The 19,543-nt window shown below is 33.7% G+C and overlaps 1 protein-coding gene across 2 annotated transcripts in view; it reads right to left on the bottom strand.

Moving 5' to 3' along the window:
* Positions 1-19,543, bottom strand: part of LUZP2 (leucine zipper protein 2) — a 577,754-nt gene that overhangs the window by 78,601 nt on the left and 479,610 nt on the right. For both annotated transcript variants that reach the window (XM_015114623.3, XM_015114622.3), the window contains exons 8-9: positions 17,621-17,695; positions 12,109-12,276 (exon numbers count right to left, since the gene is read on the bottom strand). In XM_015114623.3, coding sequence (XP_014970109.2) covers positions 12,109-12,276; positions 17,621-17,695 — 243 coding nt within the window. The remainder of the gene's footprint in view (positions 1-12,108; positions 12,277-17,620; positions 17,696-19,543) is intronic.

Below are 19,543 nucleotides of genomic sequence, written 5' to 3' on the forward strand. Positions count from 1 at the left end.
TGACTATATGCTGACAGCCTCTTATGAATGTTACATTAAATTGTCTTCCTATTTATCTATATATAAATCATCTATCTATCCCTCCTCTCTTATCGTACGACAATAAAAAACAGTGAGAAACTTAAAATTGTATGCCTATATCTCAGTTCTTAAAAAAAAACTGAACAATATCCTGAAAAAGAGAAAAGTTTGCTTTTAGATTATAATAGATGTGGATAAATTCTTAGGTTAGGTAGCTACAAAAACTCAGAATATTCTTGTTTTTATAAAGTGGAGATCAAAGAGAACCACATACGTCATAGGAAAGCCTAATACCAGCACTGTAGAAGACTCACACACACTGTTGTGATTTCACAAATTTCTAAATATCAATATGTTCCATATGGTGATGAAAGCAAGGCTACTGCTTCCAATTTTCTCTGGAACATTTAAATCCAACTCATAGTACACTGAGAGTGGATCAATATAATAAAGAATTATCTGGTCTTTCATCAGTTATAGTATAAATGATATTATTCCTTTTTAGAAACTATAAAGATCTTATGTTTCCATATGTTTCCAATTGTTTTTGGAAGTTCTTTTATGAAAATTCAATTTTTTTTTTAAATGAGATAGAGTTTTGCTCCTGTTACCCAGGCTGGAGTGCAATGGCACGATCTCGGCTCACTGCAACCTCTCCACCTCCCGGGTTCAAGCGATTCTCCTGCCTCAGCCTTGCGAGTTGCTGGGATTACAGGCAGGCACCACCGTGCCCAGCTAATTTGGCATTTTTAAAAGACAGGGTTTCACCATGTTGGTCAGGCTGGTCTCGAACTCCTGACCTCAGGTGATCCACCTGTCTCAGGCTCCCAAAGTGCTGAGATTACAGGCATTAGCCTCCGCGCCTGGCTATGAAAATTATTTGGGTGAATGTTCAAATTATTTTCTTATTGTCAAACTTTATTTAGATCTTTTTGATGACACTTCCCTAGAGATGATCACATAATCATATAATATTAAGCCAAATAAGTCCAAAATAATAATATTCAGTTCATCCTCATAAGAGCACTTTGAGAAAAACGGTATTATCCCCACATTACTGGTGAGGAACTGGTTCAAAAAGTTTCCCCTTTTACACAGCTGATGAGTGGCAGAGTACAGGTTCAAACTCAGGCAGTTTGCCCTTAGAGTCTATGCTCTTAAATGCTGGACATACTACATATCTTCAATCATACTATAAATTTAGCACACATTCATTTTGGTTTCTTAGGCTCACTGTTTTGTATTGCTTGCTCTGTTCCACAAATGAATAATCAAAATTTCTAGTACAATTGTTCAAGGCATCATATGTGTATTGAATAATTAGCAGAAATCAGGATTTGCAACTGGTCTGCTGAAATCCAAATTAGTGCTCTTACAAATAATTCTTGGCACTGGGTATCAGATATTTTGCAACAGATTTTAACACAGTTCTCCAAGACAGTGGTGTTAAAGAGGGAACTCAACATACTCAGGGTGCCCACCTAATGGCACTTGCTAATACCTCACAAGGACCATTGCAAATCAGCATAAGCCAGTACCATATCTCTGTTTTGGTAGATGTGTGGTATTATTTCTGAGGGCTTTGTTCTGTTCCATTAGTCTATATCTCTGTTTTCTCATCTGACAAAGGGCTAATATCCAGAACCTACAAAGAACTCAAACAAATTTACAAGAAAAATAACAAACAACCCCATCAAAAAAGTGGGCAAAGGATATGAACAGACACTTCTCAAAAGAAGACATTTATGCAGCCAACAGACACATAATAAAATGCTCATCATCACTGGCCATCAGAGAAATGCAAATCAAAACCACCATGAGATACCATCTCACACCAGTTAGAATGGTGATCATTAAAAAGTCAGGAAACAGCAGGTGCTGGAGAGGATGTGGAGAAATAGGAACACTTTTACACTGTTGGTGGGACTGTAAACTACTTCAACCATTGTGGAAGACAGTGTGGTGATTCCTCAAGGATCTGGTACTAGAAATACCATTTGACCCAGCCATCCCATTACTGGGTATATGCCCAAAGGATTATAAACCATGCTGCTATAAAGACACATGCACATGTGTGTTTATTGCAGCACTATTCACAATAGCAAAGATTTGGAATCAACTCAAATGTCCATCATTGACAGACTGGATTAAGAAATGTGGCACATATACACCATGGAATACTATACAGCCATAAAAAAGAATGAGTTCATGTCCTTTGTAGGGACATGGATGCAGCTGGAAACCATCATTCTCAGCAAACTATCGCAAAAACAGAAAATCAAACACTGCATGTTCTCACTCATAGGTGGGAACTGAACAATGAGAACACTTGGACACAGGAAGGGGAACATCACACACCAGGGCCTGTTGTGGGGTAGGAGAAGAGGGAGGGATAGCATTAGGAGATATACCTAATGTAAATAACGAGTTAATGGGTGCAGCACACCAACATGGCACATGTATACATATGTAACAAACCTGCACGTTGTGCACATGTACCCTAGAACATAAAGTATCGTAAAAAATAAAAATTAAAAAAAATTAAAAAGTAATACACACTAACAGAAAAAAAAAAACGAAATCAGCATAAACCAATAACTGAAAGAAGTATTTTCAGCTTCTCTCTACATCTGCTACAATCCTATAAGGCAGAAAAGATCAGAGCCTACCCCTGTCTTTACGAAGATAGTTTTGGAATATGAGGCACTACTGAACTATATGTGAGTTCAATCCCATAGTTAATTTTGTTTACAAATTTAAATTTCCTTAAACATACATGAATGTATTAACTGTGTTTTGAAATTATTTTTAAGTTTTAATCCATATCATCATTTTGTATACTTTTTTGCTTTTCTTTTGGTAAATTTTGTTTGAAGCAACCCTTCATTTGATTGGATCTCATGTCTCCTAAGCCCATCTCTTGAAGCAGTTGAGGGAATGTATGTTCTCATATTCCTACCCCCTCCTCCTTGGATTGCAGAACAAAGCAGGATGCTCACAGGCACGCTATAGAGGGGATTTAGAAATTGGATTAGGGTGAATGTGACAGAGAGAAATCAAGGTTTGCAAAGACATTTGTGGAGCATGTCAGGTTTCTTCTCCAGAGTCAGGAAAACCCTAATGTTGACTGATAAACTACAGGTCATGTGGTATCATTTAGACCTTTCCTCCATCTGCATCTAAATCTCTCTGTATCTTCATTCATCTTTACCAACTTGTCTTCATCTCAAAAGTTGATATGTCCCTACTCTTTTTGATGTCCAACTCCTCACCTTATACTTTTTTATTTTCTTTTTTAGACAGAGTCTCACTCTGTTGCCCAGGCTAGAGTGTAGTGATGCAATCACAGCTCACTGCAACCTCTGCTTCCCAGATTCAAGACATTCTCCTGCCTCAGCCTCCTGAGTAGCTGGGACTACAGGCATGCACCACCACGCCCAGCGAATTTTTGTATTTTTAGTAGAGACGGGGTTTTTCAGGGTGGTCTCGAATTCCTGACCTCAGCTGATTCACACACCTCGGCCTCCCAAAGTGCTGGGATTACAGGTGTGAGCCTCCGCACCCAGCCATCATCTTATACTCTTCATATTTCTTGCTGCTGCTTCTGAAAATTTGCATCCTTATCATATATCTCTATTTTACGCCTTCAATATGGTCAATATATTTTTTTATTCATTACCTTTCTTATTTCTAAAATTATACTCAAATCTCTTTCCATTCTACAAAGAACCTCCCCCACTGCATTTTCCCACTCTTCTCTTCATAGCCAATTTCCTTAAAAACAATTATGCAGTTTTCTGGCTGGGTGTCGTGCCTCACGGCTGTAATCCCAGCACTTTGGGAGGCAGAGGTGGGTGGATCACAGGGTCAGGAGTTTGAGACCAGCCTGGCCAATATGGTGAAACCCCATCTCTACTAAAATAAAATAAAATAAAATAAAATAAAATAAAATAAAATAAAATAGCTGGGCATGGTGGCACCTAGTCCCAGGCACCCAGGAGGCTGAGACAGGAGTACCTCTTGAACCCAGGAGACAGAGGTTGCATTGAGCCAAGATCGCTCCACGGCACTTCAGCCTGGGTGACAGCAAGACTCCATCTCAAAAGAAAAAAAAAATGCAGTTTTCTTATCTCCACTTCCTCACAAATATCTCCAAATTTCATGTCATTTGCATTTCTCTCTCCTTCCCCACTGCCACTCACTGTCTCTCACCAAGAATATACTACTTTCCCCCAAATTGTGTTTGTTTATAGATGCTGTTCACCTAGCCCTTTTCTCTATATACTGCTGGATTTATCTTCTTAAAACTTTAATCTTGTCAGCCTTTCATTGTTTAAAGAATTTTAGTAGATTCTTAGTAGCTTCAATATACGAAAATTTAAAAAGTAGGTATCTGGAGAGAAAAGAAATACTGAAAATTTACAATGACAATATTAAGTTTATTAAATTTCTTATAGACTTTTTTTGCAAGTATAAAAGGAAATACATCTGCTGTAGATGGAGTTTTTCAGGTTCAGAACATTTACATTTGAAGAGACAAAAAGAAGAGTTGAGTAAGAATTTCTAGTGTCAAAACCAAAATGCTGCTTTTACTGATAATTAATGGAAGGGATGTTGGGCTTCTTACCTATGAATACAAGTAGTAAATAAAATACATTTAAAAAAAACTTAATCTTTGTTACAATGGAGGTACCATAAAAGTAATTGCTACTTGATGAGTGTCCAGGAGATTCTAACAAAAATATGGGAAATAAAAATAGAACCTGGTGAACATTCTTTTGTGACATAGAAGATAGCAAGTAATGACATTTTCTCTGAATTATAAATATGACTTCCTAGACTTACATAAAATAACATTCCCACCAAGAATGTTTTGTTTAAATTTATTTTAATTTTAGAAGGATTAAATAAATTGTATCCTCAGTTCTCTAACAAATGTCTTTGGAAGACATTCATAGATATATGCATGTAATCAAGTTCCATGACTAGCTTTTTTTAAAAATTAAATATGTATCAGGAATGATGAGTAAATGAAAACTTAGAAGGTTATTTCAGACCATTCCTAGATACAAACCTGTATACCATTACTAAATATAAAACAATAGAGTCCTCATGAGCTCAATTTTTGTATTTACCAGTTTAAATATATTTTTATAATTCATAATATAAGAATACAAATACTTATGTGCACATATAATATACATTTTTATATAGCAACATGTAAAATATTACACATTTCTACTTAAAATTTTAATTGCCATGGAAATGCCACATATATTCGGGAGTAATTAAACCAGGCATTCAAACTTCCAAGGCCTCAAAGAAAATACAAACAAAATTTCTCAAATGTAATGTTATTTTGCAAAAATGTTTTAGACTGACACCTTTACTTTTATCTTCACAATAATTCTGATCAATGAAGATATAAAATATACATTTGTAGCACTGAAAGAATGTCAACAGGTGGTAAATATTGGAGATAACTAAATGGTTAGCTATTGACAGACAGCAGGTGGAAAAAGAGAACTGTTTAAAATTGATCACCTCTGTATTACCTGAGAAATCTCTTCTAGAAGCAGAGAACTAGAGAGATGGGGCAAGCTTACTTCTTAGAGTCCTCTCTCATTTCTAAACTAAGGATCTTACTCATGTTCAACCTTGGCTGTAAATTAGAATCATCTGAGGTTTTTAAAAAGTCTCCAAAACTAGCCTAAATGCCTGCTAAATTGTATCAGAATTGGGAGTATTGACACCCAGGTGTAAGCATTTTTGAAGCCCATAATCATTTGAAGATGCAGCCTAGGCTCAGAACCTTGGCTTATGATGATTCCAGGTGCATTGTTTTGAGGTTCCTTAAAAACTACTTTGTAACAGATTTTTGGCAGAAAAGAGGAAAAGAAAAATGTACCTTGACCTATCTAAACTTCCAGACACTAAGAAAAATTCAGCTTTCACTTGCGTGTCTTTAAGCTCCTAAAGAGAGCTACATCCTGCTGCCCTGGAATGACTTCGGCATTTCCAACAAATTTAAACAAAAATTAATAAATCATCCTTTTCCAATTAAGTAGACCTCACAGTTGTGACCTTCAACGATATAAACTGCAACTAAGGCAGTGAGTTGAAAAGAAAAAGAAAAGAAACGGTAATAGCCTGGGATGGGGTGATATATGGGTTTTCGTAGCACAGTTTTATTGCTGTTTGTCTGCATTGCTTATCTGAATTGCTTTCCATTTCTGGTGTCTTTAAACATTCTCCTTTCTTTATGACATGTACTGTTATGATCCCTGACACTAAATGGATTGTAAGGATTCTGCTATACTTTTATGCTAAAAATTGAAGCTACACTTATTTGAATTAATGTATTCTAACACTTGAAAAATAATACAATGTAAACAGTGTAACTTTATTTAAAGTTAAAGTAACATCCTACTAAAAATTTTCTTCAAGTGTTTTCATGTTATCTTGGCTTTAAGAGATCCTAATACTTGTTTCACATATTTATTGACTGCTTTATATATGTCAGGCACCACAACATATGCTAATGTTTTATGTGAATTTTTGTATTTGATCTCCTCGACAACTTTCTCAGGTTGGTGTTGTAATTATCTCCATTTAATAGACATGAAAGATGAGTCTCAGAAAAGTTAAGTAATCTGATCGAGGCATTAAAATTAAAAAGTAGCAGAAAAGAGATTTTTACTTAGTCTGACTAATGAATCCTACCTCTTAAACATTCCATTATGCAAATATAAACACCAAACATATTGCTGTGTATTAATTCATATTTTTAAACTAAAAGTAGTAGGATTCTTGGTGATATGTTTTCTGTTCTTCCTCCTATATTGATTTTTTTCCAAATTCTATAAAGTATATATTTTATAAAAAATAAATATAATTAAGTATTGTAATAGTTACACAAAATGAGTTTTTTCAGAATGCCATTAATTACACAAGCTTTTTGTTTATTAATTTGCCTTTTCTGAGCACTGCTATGCATCTAGCTCTACCACACAGCAGTAGAAAAAATGTTAGTCACTTTTTTTTGTATGTTATTTATAATCCTGTCTTAAATGTTACACAAAGACACACACACACACACACACAGGCATGCTATTCACTAGCTCTGTGGGTTAGGAGGATCCCAATTTATAGTGTTTGTCAATTTCTACAGTATAAATACTATGAATTTGAATCTACTAACATGATGTCATTGAACACAAATTGCAAAGAGATATGCAGTAATATACTATTATATAGTATTTCCACTATACAGATCCAAAATATACAATATCCTTAACAGCATAGATTATAGTACTACGTAGTAGCTTTGGTATTTACCACACTGCCATTGGTAGAATTTATTTAATTGTAAGTATATATAACATTTAATAATGACTGTATTAAACAGTTAAATAGTACAAATTCTGTAAATTTAACAGTCAACATTTGCAAGCACATATGAGCCACCTCCAACAGACCACTGGAGTATTTATCATTCTAAATATACACATGCATGCTCTATTTTTTGCACTAGCAAAATAGGCATAGAAAAATCATGACTCTCAGTTTAAATATACATTAGAGAGTATCTCAGCAAAATAATGGGAATAAATGCACTTTTGTCATAAACATTCCATCTGTTAGCTTACACATAAATCCATACTCATGTTATTTCTTATGCTGAGTATCTTTGCAGCCCTCACCTCTTTTCACTCCATACCGTCTTTTCAGGTAATTTTATTTATTTCCAATATTTAACCCTATTCATTGTGATGATATCTAATCTTATATCTTTATTCAGATGTCTTACCTCACTTCCAGATTTAAATACATAATCATCTACTGGATATGGGCTCTTGGTATTATGACAGAAACTCAAAACACAGCAGGTTAAAAACAAATCAGTTTGGTTTCCCTTTTAAACCCCCCTCTTGCCTTTTACATCACAGTGAATGAATGCAAGGACTATTATTCTTGATTTCCTCCCTTCATGCTTTCCATTTAGTCACTAGGTCATGACAATTTTATGACTCAATAACATTTTGAATCCTATTTCCAGTGTCGGTGACATAAAGTAGGTCACCATCCTCTCCTACATAGGTTACAAGATTGTCACATGGTTTGTTTGTTTCTACTTTAGTTGGGGTCATTTCATGCAAAATGCACATTGGATCCCCTGGTTTCTATCTTGGCATTTTATATATTTGAAAGAATATTATTTTCTACATAACAAACATATATTATCATAACAAAGACATAAAAGATACATCATCTCCTGTGTATTTGTATCCAGGTATCTAGAAAACAAAAAAGGAAACGAACAAAAAATAACCTGATCTACTACTAAGAATAAATCCTGCAGTTTTCTTGTTGTCTCTTACAGAAAATTAGGCTACAATCTCCAAAAGTTGAGGGCTGTGTCACTTCAAATGTGCTTGCTGTCTTAGTTACCAGCAGAGTACTGGTACATAGAAGAAAAACAATGTAGTTGAATACGAAGCACTAAACAAACAATAATATATAATTTTCTAAATTCCAAATAAGTAAAATTTCTAAGAAGAATTTATAAGAAAATTTATAAGAAGAAGGGCATATAACAAGTGTCATTTGAAATTTATAAGACAATTTATAAGAAGAAGAAGGGCATACCACAAGTATTTCAAATGAATATTCTAGAAACATCATTCTGGACACTAAATAATGTTAAACAGATAAATGAGCTCAGCACAGTCATCTCTCTGAAGAAGGAAGACATATGCAGACATAACATTCAAGGGATGACCAAGGGCCAAGAGTAGGAAACACTCAGCTGTCAAAGCAAGCACTGAGGAAAGAAAAAATAATTCTAACTGGGAGGGTAAGAAATAATTCACTCCAATTAGAGAGAAACCGGCACCTCGATTTTACAAAGGGCAATGATGAAAGGGTATCTGATGGGCTTGGTTGAAGATTCTCCGCAGAAACTTAAGCTGTAGTTCTAACAGTGAATGTAACAGGTATGCACCATAATAAAAACAATAAATTTAAATGGTGTGGGTACTAAGACATTAATTATTTTTAACCTTTTTCTAATAAACCCTTGCAATTTTGTACTCCTCCCTTCTTGAACCTGTGACTTTTAAAATTCACAATTATATATATATGTATATTATATAATTTTATATATAATCAAATATATATTTATATGTATTATATTTACAATACATAATATAGTATGTATATAATATATACTATAAATATATATTTGATATATAACATACTTTACATATATGTTATATAAAATTATATAGTATATGTAATATATTATATAAAACATATTTTATATTATATATTTTGTATATAATATATAATATTATATTATATAAATATATAATTATATATTAATTAAATATATTATCTATATATTATGTATAATATAATAATATATTAGATATAATATAAAATATATCATACATATCAAATATATATCATAATATGTTATATAAAATTATATATAAAATATTTGCATATATATGTACATATATAAATATATAGACACACACACACACATATAAATATTGACTCATTCATGCTCAGGAATAAAAAATTTGGCTGCATTACCCAATCTCCTAGAAGAAAAAACGAATAACATATTTTGGTCACTATGTTGTCTTTCTATACGTGAGCTGAAAATTGCTTAAAACTGCATACTGGGAAATGTAAGGATTTATATTAGGAAAAAATAAGACCTCTCTAAGTAAAAATCAAATGAAATTAGATGAAGATGGCCAGATATTATGGAAAATTAGAAGAATTATTATTCTGAGTACTCACATCACAATAACACTGAGTTTGGCATTAAGGAAACTGAGGCACCAAGAGGTCCTGTGATAGGATTGTCTTACAACTCTCACCAGGCACTGCATATCACTGTGGCGATTTTTAGCCAATTCTGAAGAACTTGAAACCAGTCAAATATCCTCATTTACGAGTCGTCTTTTTGGATATAGAGAATAATTATTCCATGGCTGAAATGTTTGTTTTATTATACACACCTGTATCACATTATATTATTCAAGATTTTAAAAATATTATTTGTGAGGGTACTGCTTAGGGATTAAGTCCCAAGCATACAAAAATTACAATTTTACCACTATTAAAAAGATAAATAATATGAGCAAAACTTAAACAGCATCCAAACTTTTAATGGACATCTTTGTAAAACAGAACATTCTATAGTACATTAAATTAGACTTACTAAATACTATCTTAAACAATTGACTTTCTTGTTATTTTTTTAAAAATAGGCAATCACCAAACTATGGTCTTCTAAATGATTTTCTATCTTTTTTTCTGTGATAAGCCAAGATAAATAATAAAAATTTATTATTTATTTCAAAGACAAGGCATACATTTATTCATAGAAAACCAGTTATAGCAACAACTAGTAATTTCCTCCACACATTCAGTGTCAAAAACAGTCTAGTTTTAATAATGACTTTAAACAGATATATTTTGAGTTGGAAACAAATATAATGTGCCCATAGAATTACAAAGCTGTTTTGTCCAAAGTCATGAGTCTTAATGAGACTGAACCTTTCCTCATCCTTTGGAGGTTTAACACTAAGTGGACTAAGGGTGTGGTTTCCTGACAGATGGGTAAGGCTGTCTGCAGCTGTGCATTTCACCAATGACCAGTTTCAAAGAACTTACCTGGAATGTTTCATGACGAACATTTAAAAACTACATTATCATGTACTTATTTTGCCTGAGTTTTGTTAGGTAAACAAACACTTTGAATCTCTACTTTTCAGTGAAAAGGCAGAACAAAACTAATGAGAAAAATATTGGCTTTGAAATTCTTAGAGGTCCTTCAGTACATATAAAAACACAGACAATAATATAATAAAGTTAAATTATGTTGTTTTGAATAATTTTTAAAAGAGAAACATTAATATTACATAAGGATCTCACAGATTAAATCTTTGTAGTTCATAAGTTGACTAGTTACAGATAAAAACAGTACGTCAGAAGATTTATTTCATTCTACTTATTTCTGACTCTCCATCCTGAAAGTAGCATTTCCCTAATCGACCCACTTTAATTCAAAAATAGGAAATCTCAGAAATAAGCAGTAAGAAAGTCAGATGTAACACATCATTAGGTATTTGCATTAGTGGTTCTTAAGTTTTTCTGCGCTCAACCCTTGGGATTTGCGTTTAGAAGTCAGGCTGGTATCCATAGCACTCATTTAAATAACAAGTGATGCTCAGACAAGTGATCAGAGAACTAGATCTTTCCAACATAGTGCCCAAAACAAAACTCCTTTCTCCAAAGATGATTTCTGGCTGTCAGGATTTATTTCAGTGTAGGACCTACAAATTTAAGTTTTTGAAGATTGAAACAAAAGCACCATTAAATAGTCTTTGTTTTGTCTAAACTAGGTTGGTGGAGGGAATTTGGAGGAAGATTTGTTCAAATGAGTTGAATTTGGAGGAAGATTTGTTCAAATTTGTTAAATGCACCTTAAAGTCCCCTGGGACTTTGAAAAATTACTGATAACTGGAGTCTAACCCCCCCCCCCAAAAAAAATCTAATTTAATAGGTCTGAGGAAAAAAATCCCAGGAGTCAGGCTTTTTAAATGTAAATACACCTAAGCACACTTCAAAAAAATATTTACACTAAGATTCTAATGTGCAGCCAGTGTTGAGAGTTGTGAACTTAAGAAAAAAATAAATACTTTTCTGAAGATACTTACACCCCAGAAGAAAATATTCTCCATATCAAACCTCTTATGTTTATTGCAATGTAATACAAGATATTTTCTTTTAACTTACTCCAACATTATTAGTTTTTGTTTTGTATTAAACAGTTAGATGATTCTGCCTAAGAAACAGCTAGGTTCTCTATGAAAGACAAGTTCCCTTCCAACAGTCTTCTAGTGACTGGAAATTTTACAAGCTGGGTTACTAGCTTCCATTTTCCTCCTAATCTTTCAATAGATTTGTTATCATACTTGAATCCACTCTGGTGATTATATACACTGGACTTAAAAGACAACGCATTACTTGCTGTTACTTTACAAAGCACAAATAAAAGGTAGGTACCTTGCTTTTGGCCCCTGCATCTGGAAGCTTAGAGGCAATATTCCTGGGTGGGAGTAACATCTGAGTGGGATTTGACGCAATTAAACTTAAAGGGGGAGGAGGCTGATCACGGAAAACGGATGTCAAGCAGAGCTGCACAGTCTCTTTCATTGCTTTCATCTGTGACTCCTACAAAAAAGAGGCATTAACATATTTACATTTAGCTATGCTCATCGATTATCTGTTTGCGTTCTCCCTTTCCTCTTAGCCTAGACTCCCCACAAAAATATATATCGGTTTTCAAATGTAATTGCCTAATATATAAATTTCATTATGACATACTTTTTTATCCACACTCGGTCTGTTTCTAGGAGCTAATGCATTTCATGACATATTTTGAACACCAAAATACAAAGATATATCTTACTACTTTCTCTTGAACTAACATGATTTCCATCACGATAGTTTGCAGGAAAGGAAATATACTCTAGGTTACTCTGATGTAGAAAATATCATTTTTTGAAAGTTACCATCTTTATTTAACTTTTATTTTAGGTTTGGGGGCACATATGAAGGTTCGTTAAATAGGTAAATGTGTGTCATGAGGGTTTGTTATACAGATTATTTCATCTCCCAGGTCTTCAGCCCAGTACCCAGCAGTTATCCTTTCTACTCCTCTCTACTCTTCTCCTTTCTCCCATCCTCCACCCTCAAGTAGACCCCAGTATCTGTTGTTTTCTTCTTTGTGTTCCTAAGTTTTCATCATTTAGCTCCCTTGTGGGAGTGGTGGGTATTTAGTTTTCTGTACTTGCATTAGCTTTCTAAGGATAATAGCCTCTAGCTCCATCCATGTTCCTGCAAAAGATATGATCTCATTCTTTTTTATGACTGGATACTATTCCATAGTGTATATGTATCACACATTATTTATCCAATCTGTCATTGAAGGGTATTTAGGTTGATTCTATACCTTTGTTATTGTGAATATTGCTGCAATGAACACTCATATGCATGTGTCTTTATGGAAGAAAAATGTTTATTACTCTTGGTGTGTACCCAGTAATGGGACGGCTGGGTCAAATTATTGTTCTGCTTTTAGTTCTTTGAGGAATTGCTATACTGCTTTCCACGATGGATGAACTAATTTACACTCCCACTAACTACATAAGTCTTCCCTTTTCTCTGCAACCTCACAACCATCTGTTATTTTTTAACGTTTTAATAACAGTCATTTTGACTAGTGTGAGATGGTATCTCATTGTGATTTTGATTTGCATTTTTCTAATAATTAGTGATATTGAGCTTTTTTCATATGCTTGTTGGCCACATGTATGTCTTCTTTTGAAAAGTGTCTATTCATGTCCTTCACCTACTTTTTAATGAGGTTGTTTGTTTTTCTCTTATAAATTTAAGTTCCTTATATATGCTAGATATTAGACCTTTGTCAGATGCATAATTTGCAAATATTTCTACCTATTCTATAGGTTGTCTGTTTATTCTGTTGATGAAACTTGCCATCTTTCTTTCTGCATCTACTTTCTATATTTAGAATCATTGCCATAGCAATGTAGATTCTTACGTTTCTCAGATTAGCCTATACCTCTACTTGACTTCCCCACATAATGGAAAAAACAAATTTGTCTCTGATAAAACTCTCAATTCCTATGGGCCTTGTTAGATAATAGTGTCAGGGGCGTTTGAACCAGAGCAACTCCATTTTGAATAGGGGCTGGGCTTAGACCTACTGGGCTGCATTCCCGGATTAGGCATTAAAAGTCACAGGGTGAGACAGGAGGTCAACACAAGATACAGGTCATAAAGACCTTGCTGATAAAACAGATTACAGTCAAGAATCCAGCCAAAACCCCCAAAACCAAGAAGGCAATGAGGGTGACCGCTGCTCATCCTCACTGCTCATTATATACTAATTATAATGCATTAGCATGCTAAAAGACACCCCCACCTGAACCATGACATTTTACAAATGCCATGACAAGGTCACAAAGTTACCCTATATGGCCTAAAAATCGAAGAAACCCTCAGGTCCGAATTGCCCACCACTTACCTAATGCCTATTAAGTTCCTTTAACTTAACAGAGCCTATTACTCATACTCAGGTTTGGCTTGACTCAGTTCCATGAGCAAAACCCAGAGGATGATTTTATACCACGATGGCATTACATTTTTATTTATACTGTTAGGTGTCACTTGTTTTAAACTGCAGGCTACTGTTCACTTTGAAGTTTGCTAAAACAAGCTGTCACCTAATGAAATCTGATATAAACCATGTACAGCCAGTCTTGTTTTTGCTCTGTCTTTCCACTCCCTGAAGCACACCACTTTTCCCACTTGTTTCAAAATGTGATAGTAAAATGCAAGTTCCTTAACTAAAATGCCCTGTTTATCACAATATCCTTTGTATATAGACCCTCAAGCATCCCAAACTCATTTCCATATTACAGCCTTTACAAATGCTGCTTCCTCTGCTTGCAGAACCCTTCTTCCAAATACCCATATAGAAACTACCACTTAAACTATATGTATGAGCTCACACACTATTTTCATGGAAACAGCCCCTGTCACCCTTTCCAGGAATGCGTCTTTCTTAAAATTGTTATTATATTTTCTAATTTCATATCTTATTGAATCCTTACCATCATTTCAAATTATCTTGTTGTTTATATGTTTAATGTTCACTTTTAACAAACTTTTTTGAAGGCTTATATCCTTTTTGTGGCATCATCACTTTCTAACACAACACATGTTTTTATATAAAAAATTAAACAAACCCTCCAGAGAATATAGGTTAGTGCTCTGTTACAAGAGAAAATAATGAAATATTTCTCATTTTATCTTGTATATTAGAAAATAAACTTATTTCATATATTAAAAAATACTACCACTTACACTGTATAATATGAAAAGTTTATAAGAAATTATTTCTCATATGTGATCCTAAGATGGTGGAAGATTTAAGAGACAGTTTTTTTTTTTTTTTTTTTGGAGGGGGGTGTGTGTTAGTACTTTTCTCAGAAGAAAATGCATTTTGTCTGGGGACAAGAAGATATACATTGCAAAGACAACTGTGCCCCTAATATCTAATCTCTACCCAAATGAAACTTTACAAGATATTTTTCATGTTACCTTAATTCTTTTGCATCCAGACACCAAGTCCTCAACTGCAGGCTTTGGAAAGACCATGAGAGGCTGTGAGGCCAAACGTTTTCTCCCTAACTTTATTTCTGCCATGAAATCAGCTCAGAGAGCCTGGGAAAGTCATTCAATATTTTGGGACCTCTGCTCCAGTGATATTCAGGTCCCGTGTATGTAGGATGAGTAGAATGCTTATTCATTTAGGTCAGGTCTTTATTTTTAATTAAGAAGTATTTGTTATATTCCTGTGATGTGCCAGACACTGTGTGGTGGCAAAAAGATTTCTCATTCTGTTATTACTCAGTCATTGGAGTCTATGCAGGTCACCTATTTTACCTATGTCATCTGTAATATGGATGTAATAATGTATGCTTTCCTGGGTGAAATTTTGTATGGGACAGAAACTATACAAATACTTTTAATGTAAAAGTTTGAGAGATTTTCTTAGCATAAGGCTTCTTTTATATTCCAGTAGCTGAGGCCAACCATATATAATTCATAAGATATTGCCAAATAAATAATTGATTGGAAACTCAAGGTTGATTCTTAGCTCTTGATAATATTATTGTTTATACTGAGATACTAAACTGAGACTTCTTTCATTAAATATGTCATACAAATCAAGTTGAAGTGTTAAGAGTTTTTCATAATATGTATGAAGTAGTTAAGATTATTTGAATTCCAGATATTATGTTCTTGGGAACTAGATACTCTAAGAGTATTTTAAAAACCTCATATAAAGATGATGGAGAGAGGTGAAAATCCATTTCATTAAACTGTAGTTTTTATCCCTTTTGAAGTCAGCTAGCATTTCTATCTGACTTTATGGCTACAGTTTATGAGCCTCATATGTATCTTACATGTGATTTGTTAAAATCAGCCTCCAGTAATATAAAAGGCATTTACATTTACCAAAAGGTGTGACAAGATCTCAAGGTTAAAGAGGGAATTTTTATCACAGAGAAGTCATCTGTGATCTCACTCAGTAACAATAATAACTTCTAAGTTTACTTACTGAATGTTTTCCAGGCATTGTACCTAGTACTGTAATTTTTGACTATGTGTAATTTTCTCATCACCATTATAAATACAGTTTATTGTTATTCCCAGTGAGACATGAAGATTTTTGAGGAATTTGAACATGACCATTCAGTCAAAGAGTCATGATTTGAACACAAGTAAACTATCTCTGGAGACCATTATTTAACCACTGCAACATCAGGCTCTCATCCTGAAATTTAGGGACATAATGACAGGGGTTAGGAGGTGGAATTGGGAGGAGAAGAGCATCGAATGGGTAAGAATATGTACAACTAAAGATGGAGGAACAACTCTACAATAACCCCGAGCTCTGTGACTCAGGCCAAATTCTAGTTGCAAAATAAAGTGTTTTGTGACTATACCATGCCCTATGACCCACAGGTACTTACAGAATACATATGTATTCTCTGTGCTTCTGTTGCCTCATGTCCTAGCATACAATTATTTCCTAATTGTTAGTGCTAAACAAAATTGTGAGAGATATGGGACCCAAGACCTTGTCTCATATATTTTCTATTTTCCATTGTACCTAGCATAGGATGGCCACAACAAAAAAGGCACTTCAAAACTACTTAGTCATTGATTGACTAAAAGGATTATGTGAAGTCAAATGGGAAAACATCTAATATCATGAAGACTATTCCAAGAGTCAGAGAGGGTAACAACTCAGAGAAGACCAGCCTGCTTCAGAATCATGGGAATCTAATGATCTTCTAGGATTTAAACCATATTGCAGCGATTGTGCATCCATTTATGTATATTTGTTAATATTATGTTTTAATTACTATTTCCAAATTTGAGTATAGAAAATATATAAAAATAGGTGCATTAATTATCCTACAGTAAACAGTTAAATTACTTCCATTTATTATTAATATAAACATTGCTGTACTCAGTGTTATTGTTCATGTTTCCAAGCAAATATAGATAAATACAAATGATAAGATATACACATTCAAAAACTGGTTATAACAATTTGATGCCACTAATTAGTTCCTTTTGCTTCATAACTCATCACCCAGAGTTAATATATAGTGCCTTAGTTGATGTTTTAAAGCATGTTTATTCATGGTATTATGGAATAAACATATTAGTGAGGTGAAAAATGGAGCCATGAACTCACAAAGACTGAACCATCAGTCAATTTACTGTAGCAGCAAAACAAATAAATAATTGGATTCCAAAGAAGATATCAAACCTTCCTGAATTCTGTAACTATCTTATATACACAGCATCTGGAATCACATTAATAAATCAAGAAAAGCAATGGACATACTTTAACTTTTTTTTTTTTTTTTGCTAAAACTAAAGTTTTAATGGTTCATGAATGTAGACTTACCCTGTCAAGAGCTGCTTTCTCCAATTCATTTTTGGCTACAGCTAATTTTTGTTCCAGATCAGTAAGCTGCTGCGCCTGTAAAATAAGAGATAAACCTTCTAGATAAATTCTGCAATTTCCCTATGTATTTTAGGCATCTGTCATATATCACCAAAAAATTGTAAAAAGAGAGAAGAGAGAAAAAAAAAACAGTGTCCTATAAGATTCATTTAGAATTCAGGTTAAAAATACTATATATCATGATAATTTGATGTGAAGAATATGCAGAAAATAGTAGTTCGGATGAATATGCACTAAATGCTTCACTAGACCAAAACATCTAGTTTCAAGGACCCAATTCAAGTCTCTAGGAATACTTGTGATTTAAATCCATCACTTATATTTCTAGTTAGTATAGACTGAATTTTATCCCCCCAAAATGTATATGTTGAAGCCTCAACCCCTTCTCACTGTATTTGGAGACAGAGCACTCTGGGGTTAATTTAAATTAAATGAAGTCACAAGAGTGAGGCCCTAGTTCCATAGGACACATGTTAATGTAAACAGAGGGAAAAAACAACAGAGATACTTCTTTGCGCTCACAGGTATGGGCCAAGTGAAGACACACAGAGAAGGCACAGTCTACAAGCCAGGAAGAGCCTTCGTCAGAAATTAAACATATGGACACCTCGCTCTGGGACTTCTAGCATGCAGAACTGTGAGATAAGAGATTTTTATTGTTTAAGACACTTAGTCAATGGTATTTTATTATGGCAGCCCAAGTAGACAAATGTGCTAGTATGTACTCTAGTTTTATTATTATTTTTTGTTTTTTAATCCCATACACTACTCTATCCTACCATATCTCTATACCATTACAAGTGTCATTATTGTGCTATTAGAAGAGAAAAGCAGTACCCTCAGATTTGAAAGTTATATATTCAAATCTTGCCTCTACCATTTCCCAGCTATGTGATCTTTGGCAAAGCCCTTGACTTTTCTAAACTGGAAATGGCAATACTTATTCTACACCACACTAGCCAGGCTCAAATTAGGAATATGAAGAATTGGAAGTTCCATTATCTGCATACATATAGCATTTGCACCGCCTTGCTTTATTCCATTATTGTTCCATTTACCCATTCATCCTTTGATTAATCTCTGTGTTCTCCACTATTTCAGGCTTGGTGCTGGGCCATGAGAATTGCTGAGATTAGTTAAAACAACAACCACAACCACAACCACCACAACAACAGCCATAACAAATATTTTCTCTAAATAACCTACAAACTTATATTTTTAAATTGTTTACATCTTACAGTTGATTGTGGTATCTGTTGAGAGCAAGAAAAATAAAATGCATTTAATTTTCTATATGGAAGCTGCCATTTTATTAGGTATCAAAATTCATTCAATAATTGTGTAATTCAGCAAATATTACATATGTTTTAATATAAATCAAAAACTATTCTCTGAACTAATTGTAGAATGAAGAAAAAGAAACCCTTGTCTTTAAAAAGACACAGAATATACATATATAAAATCAGATAGTGACAGTTGCTACAAAGAAAATGAAGCTAAAAAAAGGAATAGAGTGAGAGGTTACATTAATCAACATATTAATATTGTAAATAGTTACAATAAACCCAGCTTACAGTCAAACTGCTGGCAGATCCCTAGAATAATACTTCAGTCCAGCCAAGATCACTGGCCCCAGGAAACTCACATATGAACATTTTCCCTATTTATTCGTTGATTTAAAAATAATATGTTTTACCATAACAATGCACTACATTATTTTCTCCTTCTCAATCTTTCTTGATATACTGGCCTTATTTTACCTCAAAAGTGCTAAGTTTATCTATATTGCAAGGTCTTAAAAATTCCTAGCATTATTTTCTTCTTCTCATCATTTAGATGTCTGCTAAAATTTATTTAATCGTA

The sequence above is a fragment of the Macaca mulatta genome, chromosome 14 (assembly GCF_049350105.2).
Source record: "Macaca mulatta isolate MMU2019108-1 chromosome 14, T2T-MMU8v2.0, whole genome shotgun sequence".
Classification (NCBI taxonomy): domain Eukaryota; kingdom Metazoa; phylum Chordata; class Mammalia; order Primates; family Cercopithecidae; genus Macaca; species Macaca mulatta.